Source organism: Gobius niger (assembly GCF_951799975.1).
Source record: "Gobius niger genome assembly, chromosome: 1".
Taxonomy (NCBI): Eukaryota; Metazoa; Chordata; class Actinopteri; order Gobiiformes; family Gobiidae; genus Gobius; species Gobius niger.
Window position 1 is genome coordinate 64539601 of NC_136852.1, and position 25626 is coordinate 64565226.

Here is a 25626-nt window from a genome sequence, read left to right on the forward strand (position 1 = left end):
TGTGGTTTATATACTGTAAAAGAGCAGGTTCAAAACAGACCCCACCAATGGCAAAGTGGGGGTTTGGGTTCAAAACTGACAAAGAGGAGACGGCAGGTGGCGTTGGTGGAGGTTATACAAGCACGGGGAGAAGAATGGTACGCTGTAGGTGCCCTAAAAGAAGTGGCTCTTGCACAACAACAAAAAAGCGAGGGGAGACCAAGGGGGCAGCGGCCTTTGAGCTCAGCACCGAAGGATGGGCATCGCCCCCGCTCAACAGTCCGCTGTCAAATTTTGGTGGAACAAGAGGCGCGCTTAATCCTTCCAACTGTGCCCAGGGCGGACATACAAGCACAGGGAGAAGCAAATAAAGAGGGTTGTTTAAAAAGACAAAAAAAAAGACGAGGGGGGGAAGGTGGACGGCCCTGTCTGTAGTCTCTTGGACGCCAGCAACCGTTGAGTGTAAAAAACAAATGGCAGAAAGCATCTAGTACACAATCGTGGCTGCCAGGGTTGAGGCTCAAGGGCTAAGGCATGGGAAACACTCTTCGTTGCCAAAGAGGGTTGCCGCTTCCCATTCACTGCGGCGACAGCAAAATGAGACACACACACCGAAAATCTAAAGAACTCACATGTTTTTGTTAGTTTTTGTTTTTGTTTTGTTTTCCCCAAGTTCACACATCGATGTCTACGCGAACAATGGGACACTGGAGAGAAAGACAGACTGGGGATGCGTTTAAGTAGATGGGTACAGAAAGGGATCATCGGTAAGAAAATAACTACAAGTGGCCAAACCCTTTTTCCAGGAAACATTACAATGGATTATGTTATGTACATTTTTGACATTTGTCACGGCACAGATTTTATGACACCACTCGAATGGGGGGGATGCAAAAAACACACACACGCACACACACACGTAGAGTGATCTAAACTTGAAAAACCCAAATGGAAAACAGAAGGAAACTCCTAACATGTCATCAAGTTCATGCGCATGCCACAAAATGAAAAAAATAAAATGACAAGATCCTTCGGTTAAGTCCACTCCGCGGCAAAGCTCCCGACGTGCTTTCAGACTCTCAAGGCAAAACAAGAGAACAAAAAAAAATAAAAATAAAATCCGCCAATATTGTCCCGGTTTTTTCGAGTGTCTTTGCAAGGCAGGATCCTTTTCGTGAAGATATGTCAGAGGGTGGTTTTTTTGAAGACATGGAACAGGCGAGACACCCTCCTCCTCAAAATGTCCAAAACTGTCTGCACCATATTGCCATGTGCAGCTCCCCGACTGTACAATAGCTCAATAAAGTTTTAGTAGGCATTGAGGATATACCATACCATTTTTTTTTTTTTTTTTAGAAAAGACATAAGAACCAAATTAATATCTTAATATCAAACACTATTTACATCAAGAACTTCTCCTAATAATAATAGTCATAATCATCATAACAATAATAATTACACTTTTTAACAATGATGTATCTTTTTCTATTTTGTCTTCCAGAAAGGTACAAAACGGATACTAACCTAGCTCTACTTGTTTTTATGGTTGACTACCTCAGGATACACGGTATCCACTTAAAAATTTGATCCTCATTTCCCAGTTGAATAAACCATGGTGCATTAGCGATAATGGCAAATATTGGTAATTAGAATAGAGTACAATCAAAAAGGCTGGTTTTTCCGAAGCTGCTGACAAGTGTCCATTTTGATTTCGGGTTGCGTTCCCTGTGGTAATCTCCTGAAAATTAGTACCGCATTAAAATGGCCTCATCTCCAGTTACCGTCCACGCAGCTGAGCCACTGTTCCACTGTGATAGCATTGTTAGCGCAGAGCAAAACAACAAAACCGAAGACAAAGTAAAAAAGAAAAGAAAAAAAAAATAGTCGAAGGCAGTCCATTGTTAGATTTAAAAAAAAAAAAGGCAGCTGGTTAAAAACTATTTTGTATGTCTGAATGATCTCCCACTGGGGTTTAGTTTAGTTTAGTTAGGCACTACATCATGGGTCTTTGTCTACTCTTTCCATCTCCTCCACTGGCAAATCCTCTCAAACTGCAAGGTCACTGGTGCTGGACCCACGCACGATGGAAATCTACACCCTCCCCTCCCGAGACCTCCCCCCGCAAGCCTTCCACCATCTATTTTTAATACGAGATATAGCTCCATCCCCCCCTCAACCCCCCCCCCCCACCGTCGCCGCGACATGGGGTTCGAATGCCGGTCATTTTGAACCTCATTAAAGAGCGACTGAAACCGAGTAACGCAGGGAGTCGAAGTTACGTCATTTCCGTCGCATCGCGGGGCAAACAGGCGACCTGCGGAGGGGGGGAAAAAACAGTAGGGCAAGTCTATCTTACTACAATGGAACTAAGATAATGTGACTGAGAAAAAAGTCTCAAAGTGGATGTGAAAAGTTGGCAAAAAATTGTTAGAAACTAAACTCATGCGATATGTCCTAAAAAGTTGTATTTACAATAAAATTACATTAAATTAAATAACTAATAACTAGAGTTTTGCTAACTATCTGGATGCTGTCTGCTACGATTGTGTACTTTACTCCTCCCCGATTAACAATAACTTAATTTAGATTCACAACTGACGTTAGCTGACAGTGTTCTCTGCACCAATAACAGTTGTGATAAATAAAGAGTGAGGCAACCGCTTTGTAGGTTTGGCAAAGAAATATACTGAATATACGAACGCTCCAATGTTCATTTTGATAGTGAGAAAACCTCTGCTTTTGGAGTTTTGGCATCACTGGGCATTAAGGCGACACACAGCAGGTGAAAAGGGAGAAAGAAAAAGGCTTTAGATTACTCATATACATTTTAGGGATTTTGTTTTTTCTATCACTTGATGTTTTCATATAAAATCAAATATTTATGCATAAAAATGGCCAAAATTGAGAAAATGTTTCAGCAAGGAAATCTATATAAGAAACAAAGCCAGGTTTAAATGTATGGTTTTATTTTGTTGATATATATAGGCCTATAGAGATCTGTTCTGAGGGAATTTTGGAGTTTTTGAATAAGCTATTCATAGGCACACTTAATTTTTTTATTATTATTTTTATTTATTTGACAGGGACATTGCACAACAAAAGTCTTATAATATACTTATAATTTGATCTTTTCTTGACTCTGACATTAATACTAAAGCAGTATTAAGTAACCCATGCCCCTAGAGGCCATACGCGGCACTGCAGGTGTCCTAGCATGTTACGTTTTTTTACTCATTAATTGTCCGTGAGAGTAAATACTACGCTGACAGAAAAGACAAAGGGAGAGAGGGATATTGTACATCCAATTACACAATGGAGATCATTTTTTTTCACTCAAACTTGACTGTAAATACAGTTTAAGTGGCGCTAGCCCGCAGCTAGCTTTGCCCGTTAGCCTGTTAGCTTCTTCTTCGTGATTCCATTAGTGTGTATGCAAGTGTGGTTTTCTGGCATCAGGGGGAGATGAAAGACCCTCCAATCATCCCATCAACACTTGTATTACCCCCAGAGGGACAACGGAAAGGATGTATTAAGGTAAACAAGTTACTATTTAATTTTAGCACTGACCAATGTGTAAACGTCGCGGTTTTCAGTTTTTCACCTGCCGTGTCTCGCCTTAACTGTTAAAGGAATAGGCCACCGTTTTTACATACTAAAATATGTTCTTACCTCACTATAGTCGAGTTAATATATCCCCGTCTGGTCTTTGTCCGTGCGCTCTGTCACGCAAACGGAGCACATACGCAGCCTCTCCCACATGTCACATAGCTCCAAAAAAGCTCACGATAGAAGCTACCAAGCTCTTCCACGTGTTCCCTATTTAAATAAAGTTACGTGAAGTGTTTTCATGCGAAGTATATTTACACAGAAATGTAACATGTCGATTTTATAAGCAAATAAAGAGGGGGACTATACTAAAGGATATTGACGGAAGTGAGCGGGGGAAGTCTTTAGGAGTTACTGCGCGGACGTTTTGCTCCTCGTATCATTACGCCTCACAATATAGTCCCCCTCTTTATTTGCTTATAAAATCGACATGTTACATTTCTGTGTAAATATACTTCGCATGAAAACACTTCACGTAACTTTATTTAAATAGGGAACACGTGGAAGAGCTTGGTAGCTTCTATCGTGAGCTTTTTCGGAGCTATGTGACATGTGGGAGAGGCTGCGTATGTGCTCCGTTTGCCTGGCAGAGCGCACGGACAAAGACCAGACGGGGATATATTAACACGTCTAAAGTGAGGTGAGAACATATCTTAGTATGTAAAAACGGTGGCCTATTCCTTTAAGAGAAACCGAAATGAAATTAAGTGCTTTTCAACATTTTATTTATCTTTTTTGTATCTGTGGCTCAGTGCAGTGCCGGCTCGCGTTCTGAATTTACTCCAAGCCAGGTTATAAAGTTTGACGCATGTGGCCCGTTCAATAGCGCCTCTTAATTGGGTGTGTTGGCACGTGAAAAAAGGGGGTTGCTTTCGGAGACAGCCTCTAACATTGCTAACTGTGAGCGTAAATGGGAATTAAAGATCATCAAAACACAGTGTATTCCTTTCATTTTAAGTGCTATCATAAAACTGACCACACTACATAAAGCTAAAACTCCATTGCCAGAAAACGCATACTAAATATTCTGAATGCTGCACTATAGTTGTGAATGTGACTAACGTGGGGATCTAGTTCTATTGGACTATATCATAAAAAACTTGCATTTTACTGTCATCTATAAAACAGCGCAAAAATGCAAAGGAAAAAAAGGGAGAAAATACAGTGTCTGCAACGCCGTATAATTTAACGTTCTAGAAAAATATAAAATGTCCAATTGAGCGTTTAACCGCGAAAGTATGCAAATGTTTATGAAGTGTTAACGTCGGCTCCGGTAAACATTGGCTAAAACGAATGTGACAGACGGCGTGAAATTGTGTGATCGGCTTTCAAAAGATATTGATCCTTCATCTCGGGCGGCTTGCCGAGTCAGTTTACAGAACCGGCTTACGCTTCAAATCTCGAGATACGCAACGCTTATCGTCCTTTTATACGTATATGCGCTTTCAATTCAAGGGGGGACGTGCGCGCATACCTTTTTTTTTTGCATCTCGTAAGGTGCGTGTCTTTCAGTGTTGACCTCGGCTCTGAGCCATTATTCTTTGAGCTGCGCCGGCGTTTGGCCAAAATGGAGGCGCAAAAATAAATAGCCTCGTGCCCCAGCAGCAGGCCTCCATCAAATGCTTATATAAAAGGCTTCATGAGAGGTCTCGGGATAACTTTTCAATGAGTCTACACAGGCATTTTGAAAAGAGCTAAAGTAACGCTGCTACTGTATAGGCAATGGACAATCTCTCTATGGGTTTTTAGTGACCGGGCAACTTCTATGTATGCTGAATAAATGCCAATGGTGCAGGGATTAAGAATTAAAAAGGATGTGGAAAAAGTCACGGGAAAATAAGAATCACTAAGTGTCAAAAAAAAAATGGCATTTGGCATCTTAGTTTGAAGGTTTTACAAGGGGGGAATTGTCTCTCCCGCATCCAACTCGAGAACGGAGAAAAAGACCACCGAAAAATCTTTTTGAACGTTGGAATAAAGTCGAGGGTTCCATGAGAAGAAGCTTGTTCTGACTCTTTCCAATCAGGCTGGCACGCTCCACCCAAATCCCGCCCCCTTTCCCTGCAGAATCAGGCCACGCTAGGTGTAGTTTCCCCCTTCAGGAAAAAAAAGGGGGGGAGGCGCTATAACGTGTAGAGAGCCGCTGCTAGGCACGCCAACGACGCGGCCAGAAGGGGAGTGGGTTTCCGGAGATGTGACGCAGCGTTTGTTTCTTCGCTTCGAGAAGGCTCGGCGGATTCGTGGCTGGTGTCGTCTGCGGAGGAGAAAGAAAGCAACACAGAGTTTTGAGATGTGCGCGTCAGCTTGTTTGGAAAATCTGTGAAAAGTTAGGAGCCATTAGATGCATATCAAATCAAGGAAGCGAAGTCTTTGTAGCCATATGAACTATCCCGAATGTCTTTTGGTGTATTTACTACCGTGTCACAAGGAGCGAGCAGCTGAGCATGCACAGCCAGAAGCTAAGCGAACACTTCACACCAAAGCATCAGCGTGCAAGTGCAAAAGAAGAATCACACAAGCTATGCACAAGAAAAAGAAATGACACTTTGTGCGGAACACTTATGAGCCTTAAGGGAATGGAAATAGATGCCACTGAGAGACTTTTAGTTTCCAGCTAAACAGTGAGCTAGTAGCTTTTTTCTTTCCATTGACATTCATTCCATTTCAGTGTAGAATTTTGACAGTTCTGGTAAGGAAATCAATTTAGAAAAAGTACTTCAGGAATAAAATGTCACACATGCCGTAAATCACGATGATTTATGAGAATGCATGTTTGGATGGCTCATGATCTATGTGTTAATCAATAGAACTGCGTGGAAACACTACAATATCAGGGCCAAATTTGATCATGATTTGAGGAAATTCTTATTTATAGTCGGGTCATGCCTTGTCACTGATGGTCGGTATTACAGATAAACAGTAAAAGCATTTACACATTCATTCATAGATGATAATGCATATCCATAAATGGGACACCCTTGAAGCAACATGTAGTTTATATATAGGGCCCAAGATGATACACAATATTAAAAACACAAACATACATTAATAACCAGGGATACATATTGCCTTAAATACCTACCAACTAACCTTACCTACTCTAATTTAAAACTGCCTTACCTTACTTTTACTAGCTTAGAAGTGCATACATTTTACATAAAAAAAGGTACATATCTTTTGCTTACACACATAAGTGCATAATTACTATCAGACATGAGTCAATAAGTCTTGTTAGAAATCATCAGCAAGGATTTATTAGAAATTCCTAGAAGCTCAATTTTTCTTCAATTCTTCTTTTTTAAAGTGGCCAGAGATGTTGCGGTTTTAATGTTAATGTTCAGCTGGTCCCAAACTTGTGCACTTGAGGTATATATTAGACAAAATGCATTTAAAATGAAAATGCAAATGGGTGATTTGTTTTTTTGCGATGACAAAACAAACATTGAAATCATTCTCAGTCAGGTATGCAGGGAAAACAGTGGATTAGTCAAACTAATGAAACATGCACAGCTTTGCAAATACATGCATCATTCATGTAGAACCCCAAAACCAACACTACAAATCAAGCATTCACATTGTACGTTGTAAATGAATTTTCTTGGTATAATTTGAAAACAATAAACACTGTATCACCACAAACAGCAACCAGCAAATGGAAACGGGACACACGGCACAACAGACAGACGAAAAGGATAAAAAAAAAAGCAAGAAGCCATACTAACCTCGTGGTTCTAATGTATTGTCTACTTTGTCGTTTACGTCAAAAACGCGGTCATGTACACCTATAGTTTTGATACAGGTGTCTACAACAAAGAAAGATAAGAAAATAGATTAGCCAAAGTACGTTAGTCACATTTAAAGCTCCCCATTCCCAATTTTTCCACATACAGTAGCAACAGGCTCATGGCAACATTCAAGGGAGGCGCATTTTAAGTTCAAACACATTGAAGCTATTTTTATTCTGAGATGGCTAAAAGACAAGAGAAGCGGATTTACATTGTTTGGATTTTGTATGTCGGAAAGCTGCAATTACTGTGCGCTCCGAAGCCTAGAGAGGTTCGCAAACACTTACTTGATGGTCGAACGAAAACTTTGAGCTTCAGGCATGTTTTCCTCCCATCCTCAGCAATGGTCGACGCTGCAAAAAAAAACATAAAAGGGAGAACGTTAAGATGTTGCAGATCTAACAGCAAGAAAATATGTGACATCAGACGTAATGAAGGTACAGTCAACATGTTTATAGATATGTTCTCTGAGGGAAATACATTCTTTTGATAAAGTTAAATGGAAGCCAAATACAGATCATAACGAAGGTGTTGGATTCAACTTGAAATGGTAAAAGTGTCAGTGCCCAGACAAAAATTATCTTAGTTTAAAGGGACTATACAGAGTTTAAAAATGTTTTTAAATTATTTATTTTCCTCCCCCTACATGTTTCAACCATGTCCTAATGTGTAGAATGAGCCCAGACCTGTTCACCACAACTGCCTCTTAAATCCTGCACTGTCACTCAAAAAGGTGCTAATTCGGGTCCGAACTGCCGTCATGCACGAGCTTAATATAGAAGGTGAAGTTACACATAAGACCTGAGGTGGCAGTAGTGAGTATAAAATGACAAACTTGCATCTAGCCCCTTTAATGTCTTGAACTATTTAGTATATTTGGCCATGCAGTTCTTAAAATTTTGAAAATACAGCCAAGAATGCTATGAATTTTGTTTTTTTGTCTTAAACATTGCTTTATTCAAACATAACTAGTTCACATGTGCAGGTCAGATCACAGCTGACCTCTCTCACATTCACTGTTTGACCTCCTCTCCTCAGGCTGGAGGCTACAATCCATCCAGACCAGAACCTCTCACCACATGAACAGCTTTTTCCCCTCTGCCATCAGACTCATCAGCACTAAATAACTCATGAACATGTCGTGCAAATGGCACTACCTGACGTGTATGTTCACCTAACATCTGCTGCTTTTTGTACATTTGTAAATCCACCATTCGTGCCGGATGTACAGCGGGAGGAAAAAGTGAGTGCACTGTCTGGAATTTCTTACATTTCTGCCTGAGTTGGTCATAAAATGTGGTCTGATCTTTATTAAAATCACAAGAATGAGTGAACAGTGTCTGCTTAAACTAATACCACCCACACATGTACATTTTATCATATTTTTATTGGCCATAACATGTAAACATTCACAGGACAGGGATGAATAAGTGAGTACACCGTTAGATTCCTTTGGCCGAGACAATGCTTACTCATTCTTGTAATTTTAAAGATCAACTCACTTCTTCCTCCCACTGTATATCCCAAGTTCAGCTCATTTTACCGTATCATTTTACCATATAGATTTACCATACCATATTGTTTATTTTTATCCTATTTTATTTTTTGTTTGCTCATATATACTTACTATTTGTTTTATGTTGGACAGAAACTGCTTGTGAATGTGATGATAAAACCTATTCTAATTTTGATTATCTTAAAGGGGCTAGATGCAAGTTGGCCATTTTATACTCACTACTGCCACCTCAGGTCATACGTGTAACTGCACCTTATATATATTAAGCTCGTGCATGAAGGCACCTGAAGAAACATCTTTTTGAGTGACAGTGCAGGATTTCAGAGACAGTTGTGGTAAATAGGTCTGGGCTCATTCTACACCTTAGCACATTGCTTGAACAGGTAGGGGGGAAATACATAATTAAAAAAAATATCTCTGTATAGTACCTTTAAAATAATGTATGTGTCAAGAAAAAGCCCCAATATACAAAAGTAGTTCTACGGAAAAAAAAAAAAAGAAACCCAAACTAGCACATTAGCCTAAGTAGCGCTCTTGAAAAAAAACCTAATTGCCCACTTCTTAGAGCCCAGATCCCTTTCCACATGTTGTTTACTGTTCTTCCAAATGTACAGCCTTGAGTGCTCCTTATGGGACACAGTGTGCATTTGTATACGGGCCTGCGGTTACTTCCAAGAAATAGATCCCTTCCTGCCGGGCCCATGGGGTGTGAATCTCAGAGAGTTAGGGACCCAAGCGCTCGTATCTGGGCGCCCTAAAAATAACCCGCATGGGCCGAGTGTGTTGATGTGTTTGTCTGGCAGAGCACTAATGGTGTCGCAGAAGGGGGACCAGGTGCCGTCTGCGGTGGACAAAGCATAGGGGTCAACCGCATGTCACAGACAACACCCAGACCGCTATTATATACATCCATCAGCGCATGTAGGGACGAGTGTGGAAGGTAGTGGCACTAGTGAGATCAGGATTGTGTCATCGTAACGGAATCAAGAGTCCCAGTCAGTGTGATGTTAAAAAGAGACAAGCAAGCAATGTGTCCATACATTTAACATAGATACAGACGGCATCTCTGGAATAGCCCATACATGGTCATGTTTGAAAACAGTGAAGGGGGAAAACAATTTTGAAAAAACTTCCCTAATTATTCAAAAACTACTTTAACAAATGCTGAATTATGCATATGGTTTTCTACTAAATGAAGATACAAAGACATGGAGAGGAGCAAAGTGGTTCAACAGCCCATAAATACATAAATAGCGGAGAATGCTAACACAATGCTACATGTTAGCATCGTGCAAATGCTAACGGTTAGCTAGCTTTTGCTATGACTGCCGTTTTTTCACTTCAACTGAACAATCTGCGGTGAGAGAATATCCATATGGACCTGATTTACACTTGACGTTATTGGTATGTGATAAATAAGTTTATATTCCACCAGAAAATGGCTAAAAAGAGTGAAAAACTGTGTTTCCCAAAAGATTGTTTTCCCCCTTGGCGAGGCCACGCCCCCTTCTATGACGAGATGCCGTGTGTATCTATACTGTACAATGTAAGGCTGCCATGAAGAGACATCAACACTTCAGCACTAAAATAATGTTGCTGTCCCCCTAATAAAGGCTTTTGTTTGTAGTGTGCGGGATAAACATTGGGTTGCTCCCTCGTCGCCCATGTACCTGCCCAGAAGTAATTAAAAAGTCTTTCATCCAGTTGAAAAAAACTGTCAGGTAAGGCTAGAAACGTTTGGTATTGGCATCTTACTCCAAACGTGGGAAAATGTTTGAATGAAATGCACGCTCACTGTATTATACAAGTCAACCAAACCGCATCCACACACCAGCAAAGGGAAAAAGGATCACTTAACGATAGCAAGAAAAACCCAAAAGCACAGATACCCCTTGAAAAGCCCCAAGTGCCCTCGATTCTAGGCACTAAAAGTTTGGAAACACAACATTGGAAACTTAAGCATTTTAAAAGCTCTCGAACGCCCATAGCAGCCCATAAATTCTGCGCTTGGAAACGTATCCGCCATTTGCTGAAACATTTAATAGAGGTAAATTTATAGGGGTCTGAGTTTCAATATCCTTTCCCCGCACAGCCGTCAGTTAGGTTTTGATGAATGGGTACGCACATGCTGACAGACGAGAGCGGGCGACGCAGCTGGGAGCGGGTGCAGCGCGGGGAAGCGGGTCAAGCGCAGTGAGGGGGTTTTGCAGGCAAAGGCTAGAGTAGAGAGGAGCTGACAGATCGCAAATGGTGGTCTTGGATCGGCTGGAGAACGATCCAGAATCGCCTTGTACACGTGAGTATGTGTGAAGTCATCAAAGGGGCTGGATTAGATCGAATTGCTTTCAAGGAATGGCATATAAATAAGATGAGGTACAGCTTCGGTGGACTCTTTCTGATCATGTTCGTACCCAAACTCACTGCAGTTACTTTAAAGTGGGGAAAGTCACATCTTCTGCCTCGTTGGACTGGAACAGGATTGACAAAACCCATGCAAACTGGAGAAGTTTGAGGCGATCAGGGACCAGCCTGGGACGATTGTTGTCTGGAGCCCATTGAATTTGCTCAAAGCAAAGCCCTGGAAGCAAGACGGTTGGCTGTCGAAAGGAACTTGAACGCAACTTTGTGCTAGATACTTCGGAGATACCACTGTCCAACAAATATGATAGGAGAGCTTACTTTACCAGTAATACCCAGAAGTTAGGGCTGTGCAATTAATCGAAATTCGATTACAATTTCGATTTTTTACACTAAACAATTATAAAATTAGCATAATCGAAAAAATAAATATATATATATATTTTTTCAATTTTTTGCAAAGCAGACTTGCATTATTTCATGGCGCTGGGATTATTTTCCCTTCGCATTTCACGTGCCATGGCTCATGCTGTTGCCTGACATAAAAACAAACAGCGCTGTGTGATGATGTCATCAGGCCGCGCTGCTCAGTTTACTTGCGCAGGTGTGAGGGCTGGCCAGCAGGGGGCAGGTGTGAAACAGAGGCCTCTCCTTAATCGGGTTATACTTGAAATCGAAATCAAAATAGTTTTTTTTATATTCATAAATATATAAATAAAATAGACCTTTTTTAAAGGCAACAAATAATCGTTTGCATAATCGTGATTTCAAATAAGCAGCCCTACCAGAAGTAGTTGAGTGCAAATTTTGAATGATGCATAATACAGGAATTTAAACCTGCGGAAAAAGTGTCAAGGATATGCTCATTACGAAAGCTATCGACAAATAAAAGAGGCTGAGGCTGAGATTGAACCGCTGCGCTTCACTCCGTCTTCCAGCGGCTTGATCTCTCCATTCCGCTGCACTCGATGCGTCTTATCAAATGCGTAGCGTGTGCTCCTTCAGTCATTTTGATTTCGCGGCGCCTGTGCATCTCATCAGTGCCGAGGCTTCATTCTCCCTTCCCTACCCTCTCGACCTTGCCGCCGCTGTCTTTTAATGTCGGCATTTCATCGGTCGTTATCAGCTCCTTAGTCATGTGTCAGCGGCGGATGACTTGCGATCAGATGCTCTTTTTCTCCTTTTTTTTTTCTCTCTCTCTCTCTCTTCGCCTTTAAATTCAACAGATGAGAGAAAATGCAGAGGGACAAGAGTGATGGAAGGGCCTTATTATCAGTCGCCGTGGAGGTTGCCATGACACGCTAACGAACCTTGGCCACTTTCACTCTCCCACACACTCGCAGATCGTACACCGATGCCCACATGACTCGTGTCACTCCTCTCATTGCTATGTCTTAAAGAACCTCACATACAGCATAATGGTCACGTACGCTATTCGAGCACATGTGCAATGCAGATTTTCAACAGATCTCAACTGTCGGTACTGAGCGTCGACAAATCATGCAGAATGGACATGACCTGAAAGTGAGAGCGAAAATGATATCCCAGTCAGTTTCCAAACCAACAAGAGGCAGGGTTACAGCGATGAGAGAGAAAGTCCTGGGTTAGATTCCCAGGCTGGGGGGGGGGGGGCCTTTCCGTTTGGAGTTTGTAAGTTCCCAGTGTGTCTGCATGATAGACTGTAATAGCAGTGGACTAAGTGATGGGGTGGCTAACTGAAGTTCGTTCATGCTAGCAATTTGGCTGGGTTTTTGGAGCCGCCTCCTATATTTGGAATAGGTCAAAAATAAATAAAAAAAATATTGAAAGGAAAACTATAGAATGATGTAGTTTGTGTTAAGACAAACATTAGGGAGCCTGACCCAATTTCTTACAGGCTTTCTGCAGCTAACAGCGAAGCTAAGTCCATGTTTTTCACTGGCTAAAATTATGTGCAGTCGGCTAAAATCTCCAGCTGTATACTTCTAAATTGGAGTCTAACTGCAGAGGACAAATTTCCCTACAGGGACAGTAACACAAAATCCATCTAACATGATTGCAAATGTTGAAAAAAAAAAAAGATTGCAAATGTTTCATAAACACACAAACTGATTAATGTCAAAAAACAAAGAAAGAATTGTTTAAGAACATTTGCAATTTAAGCAAACAAAACTAACAAATAACAGCGAGTCGACATCCAAAGTGGTGGGAACTGAACACACAGATCGCAACACAAATGATGCTTGTTTATGTGCACTTGCCAGTACATTTTATCACTGCTTATTAATATAAGATGTTTCAGCGCCGATAACAATGGCGTTTCCATAGCCATATCCAACAGCTCCGGCTCACAAGCCCCACACATACGGCATTTGCGCTCTCTCTCTGAAGGCCTTATCTTGATCTGCGTGGTAGGCCGAGCTGAGTCACTGCCATCCACACCAGCCACTTAGCCCTGGGCAGCAGCTGATCGTTTACACAAGTACAGGCTGACGGAAGAGACACAGCCAAACATGTAGGAGGTCCTCTGTACAGCAACATAAAGCTTTCCGGGCGTTGGGATTGTTAGCATGTGTCCGTGCCATAAACAAACGCATGAACGGTGAGCACTGGATTGTTTCATTAGTGATACAGCTAAATTATCTTTGTTTAGATGGACACTGCACTGGGGTGGGGAGGTCACTATTTTGTGCTTTTTGTTAACCCTTCATTTTAGGTGGCAATTGTAAAAGAAGGCAGGCTAAATGTTAACAGAGCCACTACTGAAGGTGGTGCCCATGTGGTAGAGGCGTAGAACATATGCAACTCAGACCAGCTTTGATAGTGTTGGAAGTTCAAGTCCGGATCCCAAAGATCCTGCATATTCTTGTCTGTCAACAAAGCCTGATGGCCAAATAGTCCAAAATTATCAAGGGATTGAATTGACAATTGTCTTAAGAACCCTTAATCAGTGTCACGTTTTTGTTGGAGGAGTGATGAAGTGAAAAGCAAGCGTAAAGAGGGAGCTTAGATCTTTGTTAATGTGAGAAAGATGTGGCAGTAGTTACTGCGCTGCTGCTAACTGGTGTTCAAACACTGCACATTCTTGACAAGTCCAGGACAAACAGCAGACTTTGATTCTTTTGTTGGATCACGCTGTGTTTGACGAGGCTTTCTTCGCCTGAGCCCAGCGCGTTCATAGCGCAGGCTGTTTGTTTTGGATTAACATGCTGCACAGGGCCAGTGTATTGTTCTTTTAGGCTGGAACATCAACACCTGCTATTCTGGTTCTCATCAGGCCCACAGCCCCAACCATCAATCTATCCAGAGCGGGCAAGTGGGCGCTTTGAAGGACAGAGCCCTGAAAAGATGTCCCAGAGACGGGGAGGGGGGCAGCGAGGAGGTCAGGTTACACCTCCAGCTCTGGTAATGGCTGGTCCCCTTAGTGCACTGCATTATGCATCAGCATTAAGGCAAATGGAATGAAGCAGAATCCAATTACGGAAGAACAAACAGGTGGGCTCAGCGCAGCTTAGGCACAGCATTGTTTCAATCACAGCTCAAGCCAAGCTCTATTGCAACTGTAATGTTATCTGGAAAACACATTTCCTTTGTCTGTCAATGGACAATTCAACAGCACATTCCAGACATGAGGACATAAAACTGCGTGTCTATACTGATAGGACGCTAAAAGTCAAGTTTGGGTCGAGCATATTCCACGGATAATATCATGGTAGAAAATTGATTTCCTGGTCGTCATTCAAAAAAACATAATGGTTTGGTTGTAAAAGAATATTCAGGGTCACTCAACGAATCGCTAAAAGAAGCTGTTTTTTACCATTAAATCTGATGCTTGTTGGGATAGACTCACATAGTCGCTGCCTGCCAACGTTTTGACGTTTGGCTGTATCAACAAGCTCCAGGCTGAAATAATGTCGCAGATTAGCCAGAAATAGTTTTTCATGAATTAAGAGAAAATGTACAGCAAGCATTACCAGTGTTGGAAAGATTCATCAAAAGTACATTTGTTAATGGCTCGATTCAGCCGGGGACGACTTCTTTCAGACTGTGTGGGAGGGTAACTCCAGGCGAGTCAGGCACAAGTTAATCGACAGAATTTGGAATTTCAGATAGAGCTAAAAATATTCAACTGCGGTAAAGAGAGTTCAAAATAAAAGCTGAAAACAAAGGTAAGCCATGAAAAAAAAACAAGCAAACAAAGATTGGACAAACTGAGCTAAATATAGACAAAAAAAACAAAACACAAGACATAGGCCAGGATTTACTTTAATGGTATGGACACATTTTGTGTACTGTTCCTCATTGACATATTGTACATATTTGCTCTGGCTAAACCCTAACTTGATCTCTATCCAAACCCCAAACACAAACAGCATTAGCATAAGCTTAAAATATCGGAATCATTTATTCTGCGACATGAAAGCCTTATTTGCCATTATGTATCGACCGTATAGCTCATGCAGTTTCCAGCTGGTTTTAATAATGTGACTATAATCCTTTGATCCACGCCCATTTGTTATGTTGCAGCAGGTTAAACAGTGTGGCCCATGCACTGTTGCTCGCAGTACGCAGTTGTGGCGAGACTAATTTTCACCAGCCTGCCAGTAATGTCTTTGAATTTACTCGGGTTAAGACGTAGGATGGATAAAAAACTCAAGATTATCCAGGAGATCATGCTTTCTACCAATCACCAAAGTAGCTGCACAGTTTTGCTCATGACGACACGCTCATTCAAATTGGTGTTATACTCCGTTTGCTCCATTAATTACAGGCGACGGTGAGAAATAAGTGAATCCTGACATCCATCCGAAGAACTTTTTTTTTTGCGCATGTGATGGAGGCAGCCGACTATCCAGTGGAGAGGCCCATTTAGCAGATGCTACGACGAGAGCACACAATGGGAGGGGAAGTGAAGATGATTTCTGATGGAGCTGTGTGAAGAAGGAGGGCTGGGTAAATGTCGCCCATTCACAAGTGTCCTCTAGTTTTGAGTCGCAGCCAAAAGTCGTTCAGAGCAATTACTGTCCACACACTCAGATCACACTTAGTTGAGCTATGAATAATTTCAATGATGATTCCAGGGACACGATTCCGAAAAAGTCGAGCTGGAAAATGGCAAAGAGCACAAAGGAAAATTAGCGGTTCAGTTCTTTTGTTTGGTTCCTGTGTGAGGTGGCTGAACAAAATGAAAAATAAAGAGCGGTTCTTTAATTGTAAAGCTCTTTTAAAAATGTAATGGTGGACCCTGGTCTGACCGGTGGAAACACAGGTAGACCTGGCACTGGGCTGGGTAGGAAGTGCCAGTGGAGAAGCGCATAGAGCTCAATTGTCCCGCCCACTTCCAGTCACCTAATCCGCTATGTGCCAACTACCGACCATCACGAAAAGTCAAGGCTAAATATGTATTTATTTATTTATTTGACAGGGACATTGCACAACAAATGTGTTGCACAGACCAGAGATAGCTACAAGCTAATTTTCATCTGTCGTCCCTGGGCAGAGGCAAAGTGACAGCAGGTTTACACAGTGACCAATGAGCATCTGACTTTAGAGTTCGTTCACAATATAAAATACATATAAGGCACCGGCAAAAGGATCACCTCAAACATTCAGATACAATATTTACAGTATTTACAATAGCAATTACAATTATATACAGTGATATGAATGAGATTTTTAATTATGGACCCCGGGCACGTGACCAGTTGAGCTCTATTACGTGCCAAAGAATGAGAACAGCTGACTACCTTAACCTCTTAACCCCCACTTGAACTCAGCGCATTTTCTCCAGGTCGGCAAATCTAAAAGCTTCTGTAGCTTGCAGCCTATAGGCCAGGGTAATGCCTCATTTGAAAGCTAAGACCCACAAAACTGATTGTAACTTTTTTGTCGCGTTGTTGCTACGTTTATGTCACATTTTTGCAGTGTTTTTGTCGTGTTTTTGGTCACTTTTTTTTTATTTTATTGCGTTATTGTTGCTTTCCCGGCATGTGTTGGACCTCTTTTGTGGCTGTATAGATTTGGGTAAAGCCAAACTGGAGAAATCATTCTTGTTTCAGGTGGAGATTAAGAGGGTAATACTCAATTCTTCTTCCCTGATGGCACGGGCATATTCCAAGATGACAATTCCAGGATTCATCAGGCTCACATTGTTAAACGGCGGTTCAGGAGCATGAGACATTGTTTTCACATGGATTGGCCACCAGAGTCCAGATCTTAACCCAAATCTTTAGGATGCGCTGGAGAGGGCTTAGAGGTGAAAAATTGACAGTGCTGCAGAAGCTTATTGAAACAATGCTACAGCAAATGTGTGCTGTAATCAAAGCTAAAGGTTGTACGTTAAAATATGAGAGCGTATGGCATTTTTTACTCTCATGTCCAGTCTTTGTTATGGTCTGCCAGTTCCATACACCGCCCTCTGATTCACTGAGCAAAGATGTGGGCGTGGAGAGGGGGACAAAAATGAAAAATCTCCAGTCAACAACAGTATAATAAGGTGTTAATAGCTTAATGATGTCTTTTCTTGACAGCACTAAATCAGCCAAAAAAAAGAGGCCCATTCAATTCATGAGTGGGAACCTTAATGCCCTTTTCCAGGTGATGACTACTTTATTGCCGGTCAAACGCAAGTAAGTTGATTAGAACGTTTATGGAGGGTCTTACTTAGCGCTCTTTGGCCTGTCAGCGCATGACTTAACCCTGGGCTAATAATAGACTGGTTATAAGGCTAACGTGGAGGGTGACATAGTGGTTTATTTTTAAAGGGTGACCTGTGGGACTTGACTTGTCCTGGTGGCTATAATGAAAGCCCGTCTGTTACGACAACAAATAGCAAGTGCTAAATGGACGGTAAAGCCTTTGCTGTTTGGAGTTGAGGATGTAGAGTGAAGAAACTGAACAAATACAGAAAAGCTAAAACATTTTGACATAGGTTTTTATGTCACATTTCAGTGTTTTCTTTCAATAGAGAACGACGTGAAAAATGCCTGCGAACGTGTGGTCTCAGTGACATTGGACAGTGGGTTAAATGCAGGGAAACTCAAGGCAAGAGATGGTTTCTACTTTGTTTGCTACAGGCTTTGTTTTCTCAAAGATGAATGTACAATAATACAGCTGTAATATCTCAGTGTATCACTAGATGGAGTAGAGAGGTATTGTAACTTCCAGCGTTGAAGAAAAAGATTCACTTAGTTGAGGTATTTTGAAATCTTGCAACAAGGATTGAAAAAAAGAACACCACTAGGAAAAAAGAAAACGGAGAGATTTGCTTTTATCTTTTGTTATTTTCACCAAACTCTGTCTTACTCTTGCGCCACCGACCTTGATTGAGAAATGTACCTGCTTGTGTACAAATGCCGAAATGGAGCCGTGAGAAGAGTAAAATGTCCTGCTTAAATAAGCTGTGACAGTTTGCAGTTGTCAATTTTTATCGTTTCTTTCTCAGCAATATCTTTATTCATTACAAGTAAGTAATTACAACTTAAAAACTTAAAAAAAAAAAAAAACAATAATAATGCAAACGCAATAGAGTATGGGGTCGACTGTTCAATGTTACCATAGAAAGATGCCATTTTAGGGGCAACTTGCAAACACTGTCCATAAACATTTGTGGAAAACAATATAAAGAGGTCGAGAAAACAGCTGTGCAACAACTCTGTCAGCTGTCAGGTAAATAGACACAGGCTAGATCTCACACAGTGCTTGTATATGAATGATAACTTCAGGATTTTATTTAGTAAAATCTCCATAGATACAAACGGCAACATGTCACACAAATGAAGTAAAGTCAAAATCGGGTCATTATGGACGTCTTTTCACGGCAAATTGTCCACTTGAAGTGAAAAACTGGTACTCAAAGCTAGCGGTTAGCATGAGCATGAAGCTAACTTTAGCGTTTAGCTTTAACGGCACAAATTTGTATATATAGGCCTAACAATGCAATTGTTACAATGTAAATGCTAACCATAGCATTTGTTGATGAGATGATTGGGGGGGGTCTTTCATCTCCCCCGGTGTCTATGAAAACCGTAATTGCAACTTTGCTGCCTCCGGGTAGTAGCGCCAATACACACTAATGGGATCACGAAGAAGAAGCAGGCTAACGGGCAAAGCTAACTGCGGGCTAGCGCCACTTAAACAGTATTTACAGCCAAGTTTCAGTGAAAAAAACTATCTCCATTGTGTAATTGGATGTACAATATCCCTCTCTCCCTTTGTCTTTTCTGTCAGGGTAGTATTTACTCTCACAGACATTTAATGAGTAAAAAAGGCAATATACTATGACACCTGCAGTGGTACATGCTAGGGACATGAGTTACTTAGTACTGCTTTAAACCACTTTGTTCCTTCCCCTGTCTCTGCATCTTTATTTGGTAGAAAATACAGGCATATTTCAGCATTTGTTTAAGTACTTGTGGAGTAATAAGTAAAAGAGTTCTTTTTCGTGACCATTGAACGTTCCGCTTTAACAACACTATTCTTAAATGTTAGTGTCTTCCAGCCGCTCCGGATGCAGTAATCAGTTTTATAGTTTGCTGAGTGATCACTGTGGTAGAAGTGCTTTGCCCCAGGACACAAAGCAAGTGTGTGGTTGATGAGATTTGAAATGCCCGTGTCTCTGATTTACAATGGAGTTAGTACTGCTGAATATGAGCTAATACTTTCTGTCATCTCTCCTCGACATTGTATTTATTGGGACAAACACCATTCAGATCTACGGAAATTGTTTCGAACAATGTTTATCAAAAACACAACAGAAGTAAAGGCACATTTGCAGCCATTTGGACAGCGCACCTTCCTCCACGCTCCACTTTCTCGAATAACCGCCCAGAGATCAACATCTGCAAAGCCCATTGAATATGATTAACATCCTTTTCCATTCTCAGCAGACCATTCACTGACCCCTTACGGCCCATATATGCAGGCACTTCCTTCATTATGTTTTGCCAATAAGTTAACGCTGGCTTTCCCTTCAATCCGTCATCGCACCGGCAAACCAGGCACAACCACATACATTAGCCCTCAAAATGTCTTGTAGCGGGGGCGAAGTATGGCAGCGATGAGATTTACGGATCTTTCCTGGGAGCCCAATCTTTGGGCCAATAGATACAGACAGCAATAGGGGGTGTGGCCAAACGAGGGGGAAAGAAGTCAGTGATGAAAATCCTAATTTGCACTTTTGACGTTTTCTAGCAGACTATTAGCATTTTGCGCACACAAATGAAGTCAAGTCAAAAGAGGGTCATTATGAATGCTTTTACAGAGAAGATGTAATAAATGGACACTCAAATGTAATAGTGGCGCATTATGAGTAGCATTGTCCGTTATTTATGTAGCCTGTTTATGGGCTGTTGAACCACTTTGCCCCTCTCAATGTCCATGTGTCTTTGTTTGATAGAAAATACATCATAATTCAGCATGTGTTAAAGTGGTAGTGGAATAATGGGTGAAAGAGTTATTTTTTTCATTCCGTAACAAGCCATCTGTATCTTCATTAAAAAAATCACCTTACATTCTGTCAAGTTACGAACCACACAATACAGATTCTAACGTTCATAAGCTAATGATATGTCCGTTTTAAATGACCCGCGAGTGGGCGATTGAGGTGGTATACTGCCCCCCCCCCCCCTCCAAAATAAAAAAGGCCAAGATAGATGAAAAGCCCAAAGATGAAATGATGAGGCAGCCAAAAGCGAGGGAGTGGAATGTTCGATCCATCTATCAGGATTAGGGTAATGCACTCCAGATGGTATATGTACAGTATTGGTGCAGCAGTGCCATATATCTATGTGTGCGCGCGCTTTTCTGTCACATTACTCTATGTTACCGGATCACTTCTGAGCGCCGCTGACAGCCTTGATTTTTCATGTGAATGGATGAAAGCGCTGACTTATGATGGTGTCCACATGCAGGTTCCCTCCTCCAACCGCAAATAGAACAGCGCCGGGCTCTTTATCATTATTAGCAAAGGCTCCCTCTCCAAAAAGCTTCCAACAAAAATGCACCCCTCCTCTCACTCGCGGTGTGTGTCTCTCTCTCTACATACTGGGTAATTTGTTCCATTTCATTTAGACACATCCTGCCTTTCTGTCTCTTTTGCTGTGAAGGTGTTAATATCTTTTCTGTAGTTTTTTGTGTGTGTTGTTGTTATAGTAGCGCAAGGTGTTAGAGCGAAAAAGGCTTTTTAAATGAATAAAGGTTTGGTAAATCTAAAAACATAGATTTCTGTCTCTCTTTTTCTCTCTGTACGCGCTCATTCTCTCTATTATATTTGCCCATTAACGCCTGCTTACCACCACTATCTCTCTCTCCTGTTCTTACTCTTTTTCACTCTCACAAATGAAGTTTCCCTTCATCCATCCCTCTCTAAATATACCCCTTCTCTATCCAGCACACTCTCTGTCTTTGTCCCTCCCTGTAGAGCCGCATTTTGTAATAACATCTCAAAATGTATACGAGATTTTAAATGTATTAAAATCTCTTATCGATGTAACAGGATCACATTTTGTAATAATATGCCAGACTTTCCTCTACTACAATGCAATCAAATGTAGCATGACATATACATATCGACTTTTTTTTTTACTTTAAAGGAACAGGCCACCATTTTTACATACTGAGATATGTTCTTGCCTGAGCTTAAGACGAGTTGATACTTACCTGTCTGGTCTTTGTGCGTGCCCTCAGTCGTGCACAAAGACCAAAGATGTTGTTAGCATTTGGTCTCTCCCAATGTATTCCTATAGCTCCAAACAGGGGTGAAGTTGGAAGCTACGATGCTCTTCCACGGGGGTGAAGTTGGAAGGTACCACGCTCTTCCACGGGTACCCACAAAGACCAGACAGGTACGTATCAACTCGTCTAAGCTCAGGTAAGAACATATCTCAGTATGGAAAAACGGTGGCCTGTTCCTTTAAATTAAGGTGCATCTTCTTCTACGGTGTCAGCCCCTCGTTCTGCACGTCCTGGATAGAACCGCATCTTGGTTTAAATCCAAAACTCTCCTCCACATTTTAAAGCCCATACTTCAACGTTATATCTGAGCCATTCAAATGATGAATGAACTGTTCACCAATGCATTACAAAGTGCAAATGTAATGCAAAGTTACCATGTTTTGTTCAAAAATGTCATGAGAGTTTATTACAAAATGCGGCACATTACTGCAAAATGTGGTTTTATTACACAAAACGGTGGACATTTCATTACACTTTCACCTGTTAATACAAACTGTGGTGTTGTTACAAAATGTGGCTTAACACTCCCTCTTTTATCCATCTCACCCCTCACTCTTCATCTCTCCCTTTCTCTCTGTTTCATCAGTCTTTTAATGCTTGTTTTGCCCTCTCTCCCCTTCCCTTCTCACTCTCTAACTCCGTCCCCCTCTCCCTTTCTCTCTCCCTCCCCACGTGTCTATTTCATCTGTCCATTAATGCCATTCCCCCACCACTATCTCCACTCCTTTCTCCCAAACCCAGACCCGGTGCATCGCCGGATTTACGATCAATCAAAACGGGACAGGTCCTGTGGCTTGGAGAGTATGTCTGAAGCTTTGAATCGCTAGTTCAATATAGTACGAGATGTGGCCTTATGAATATAAAATACTTTTTTTTGCTGGTGTGTTCGTTTGGTATTTATGATAAATCGGGTGTCACATTATGCACATGCCCTGTAGGTTTGTGAAGGAGTGACGGAGCAAGAAAGCAGTTTGTGATCTAATATGAGAAAAGGCGGTGTGTTTGTTCTTGGACTGTTGGACATTCTGTTGCCTGGTTGAACCAAGTGCTTTTTTTCCCCCAGTTGTAATCTGGGTTTGATTTTGCAAAGGGCAGCGATAGATTTTTTTATTAACATAACATTAATTCCAAAAGACATGAGAAGGTGTTTAACAATCCAGATTTCATTCATACTCTTTCAAAGCCAATACGCCGCTATCTGGCCACATACAGACTCAACTAACATATTGAAAACACAACAATAATATGCATTACCAAGCTCAAACCAGACAAAGAAGGTTTAACGTACATTTGATCAACTAGTGGTCAATTAAACATCACTGCTGCACCTCTTTACCTCCGCCTGTATCGGGGGTCGGCCCTAGCCTGGCACGAGCCAGACTCTCCTCCATGTTAAGAGATACATAGGATACAGTCTGGAATTGTGCGATTTGAATTTCGCTGACTTCAGCAAAACCAAGACGAGCCAATCATAGCACGGGAGGCGGGAGTTAATGGTGCGTCATCTTCCGCGCTAGGATTTCCCATCAAACACCAGTGCTCCTCCGGGCCATAACCAAAACAGTGAAGATGGCGGCCATGACACAACGATCTTTTGCCAGTGCCCTTTCTTCTGTTTTAAATGAGCTGGACTGCTCTGAGGGCTTACACTGGAACATTTACTCGACTGCACGTGTGGACAACAAACAACCATGGCGGAGGACGTAAACAAAGTGCTTTGTATTTGACTGGTTCGCTCTTGTTCAAACTATGATCGTTAGCCCCGCCTCCAGTTTCGATTAGAAAAAAAATGCCATTATGTTCTATGCATCTAATTATAAAGCATTTTTATCAATGGTGAAACAAGCAGGGTACTTGTTGTTAGCATGAGGCTCCTCTTTGCTCTCTGAAAGCTGCAGAACCTGTTTCTAAACTCATCCCTGCGAAGAATTACAATGTTAAGAAACTTAGGTTTGGACCACAACTAACCGTTTGAAACTTAAAGTAACAGGTCTACAGTTTTTACATACTGAGATATGTTCTTACCTTAGCTTAGACGAGTTGATGCTAACTTGGGAGAGGCTAAATGCTAACAACATTTAAGTGACTGAGCACAGGCACAAAGACCAGACAGGTACGCATCAACTCGTCTAAGAACATAATATGTTCTTACCTTAGCTCTGCCTATTCCTTTAAAGTGATAGTCTGTAAGTTTGGAAAGTAAGGAGCGATAGAGTGAAATTTGAAAGTAAAGGCCTTCCTAGTCAAAATGAGTAGCGCAGGAACAGAATTTTCAAAAGTGAACAATCAAGCTCCTCCCCCTTCTCTCCTGATTGGACCTAACAGGCCAGTTCACAGGAAAAGCTCGTGTCATTGGTCAAAGTGGTATCCCGTAGATTCTGATTAGTTGCTGAAATCAGCAAAGGGAGGGAATATTATTATTTAATAATACTTACGTTATCTTAAATTTCAGACCCAGGCGATCAATTATACACAATCTATTACATTTGTGAAATGTTTAAACTTACAGACTATCACTTTAACTCGCTCCCTCTTTCATTGTTTGAGTAAGTGTACAAATGGTGCTCTTCCTTGTGACCCCTTGTAGCTAGTTAAGACATTTATATACAGTACTACACAAGACAACATTCTCCTTTCTGCCATGCTAGGCTATAAAGAAGCGACGTCGGTTATCCAAAGGGGAACAATCCAATCTACAAATAAAATGTAACTGCGAATCAGAGCATAAAACCTGATAGGGGGAAAATAACATCTTTTTCTGCTGTAACTCAATGATACACTCACTGGCCCCCGCATCTGATACACCGGCTCCTCCACGCTCTCATCTCTTACAGCAGGCAGCGGCCGATATTGGATTTCTGCCCTGTTCCGATTAAAATCACTCAAATACAAGATTGTGAACCATATTAGAAAACATGCTAGCGTCGGCACTCGGCGAGATGGGTTTTTGCTCACGCTACACAGATGCGCGGATGAACTTTGGCCTCTGGATGGGGCTCGCGCCGCCGTCCCGCGCTCCTGCCCGCGACACATGTCAAAGAGATGGACACTTGCATTAAGCCGTAGCTCACTGCTGCTAATATTGCCTTTTGCAGGATTGATCCCATATGTGAGCTGCGATGGAATGGTCCAGGACGTTTCGTATTTAAAGACTATCCGTCTGTGTGGAGGGAGGACAAGAGACAAGAGATGGCTGCTGATAACAGGAATGAGAGAGAATTACAACGACATGGAGATGGAACCGGTGCTGTCAGTCTTGTACTATATGGTAACTATGCATTTTAATGGCATATTTTTTAAGGTCGACCATGTCATTCGTTGTTTATATTGCCTAATAATAAACGCAGAAGAGTTTATCGCATAAGTATTCCAGTCAATGACATGTAATGAAAGCAAAGATTTGAAATATAGTTTACATATTTTTACATATCACATGCCATTTTTGGCAGACACTGTGCCAAACCTTAAAGAGCATGTGACAGGTTTTAATGCTTTTGAAAATATGACTTATTTAGAAGGATAACATCAGTTGCATAGTGATAATTTTATTTCAGTGAAACAGCCATTTTAATGACGAAATGTTGGGCAGGAAAGTTATTTTTATTTGAACTTTTAACTTACTAGGATATATAGATACAGACGGCATTTCTGTAATCGGCCATATATGGT

At 41.4% G+C, this 25626-nt stretch overlaps 1 protein-coding gene across 1 annotated transcript in view; it reads right to left on the reverse strand.

Annotated features, from left to right (window-relative positions):
- Positions 1-5701: 5701 nt before the first annotated feature.
- efna5b (ephrin-A5b) overlaps positions 5702-25626 on the reverse strand; it is a 133178-nt gene continuing 113253 nt past the window's right edge. Inside the window, exons 3-5 of the mRNA XM_079572067.1 lie at positions 7658-7723; positions 7308-7388; positions 5702-5839 (exon numbers count right to left, since the gene is read on the reverse strand). Of these exons, the coding sequence (XP_079428193.1) occupies positions 5709-5839; positions 7308-7388; positions 7658-7723 (278 nt within the window). The 3' untranslated portion in view covers positions 5702-5708. The remainder of the gene's footprint in view (positions 5840-7307; positions 7389-7657; positions 7724-25626) is intronic.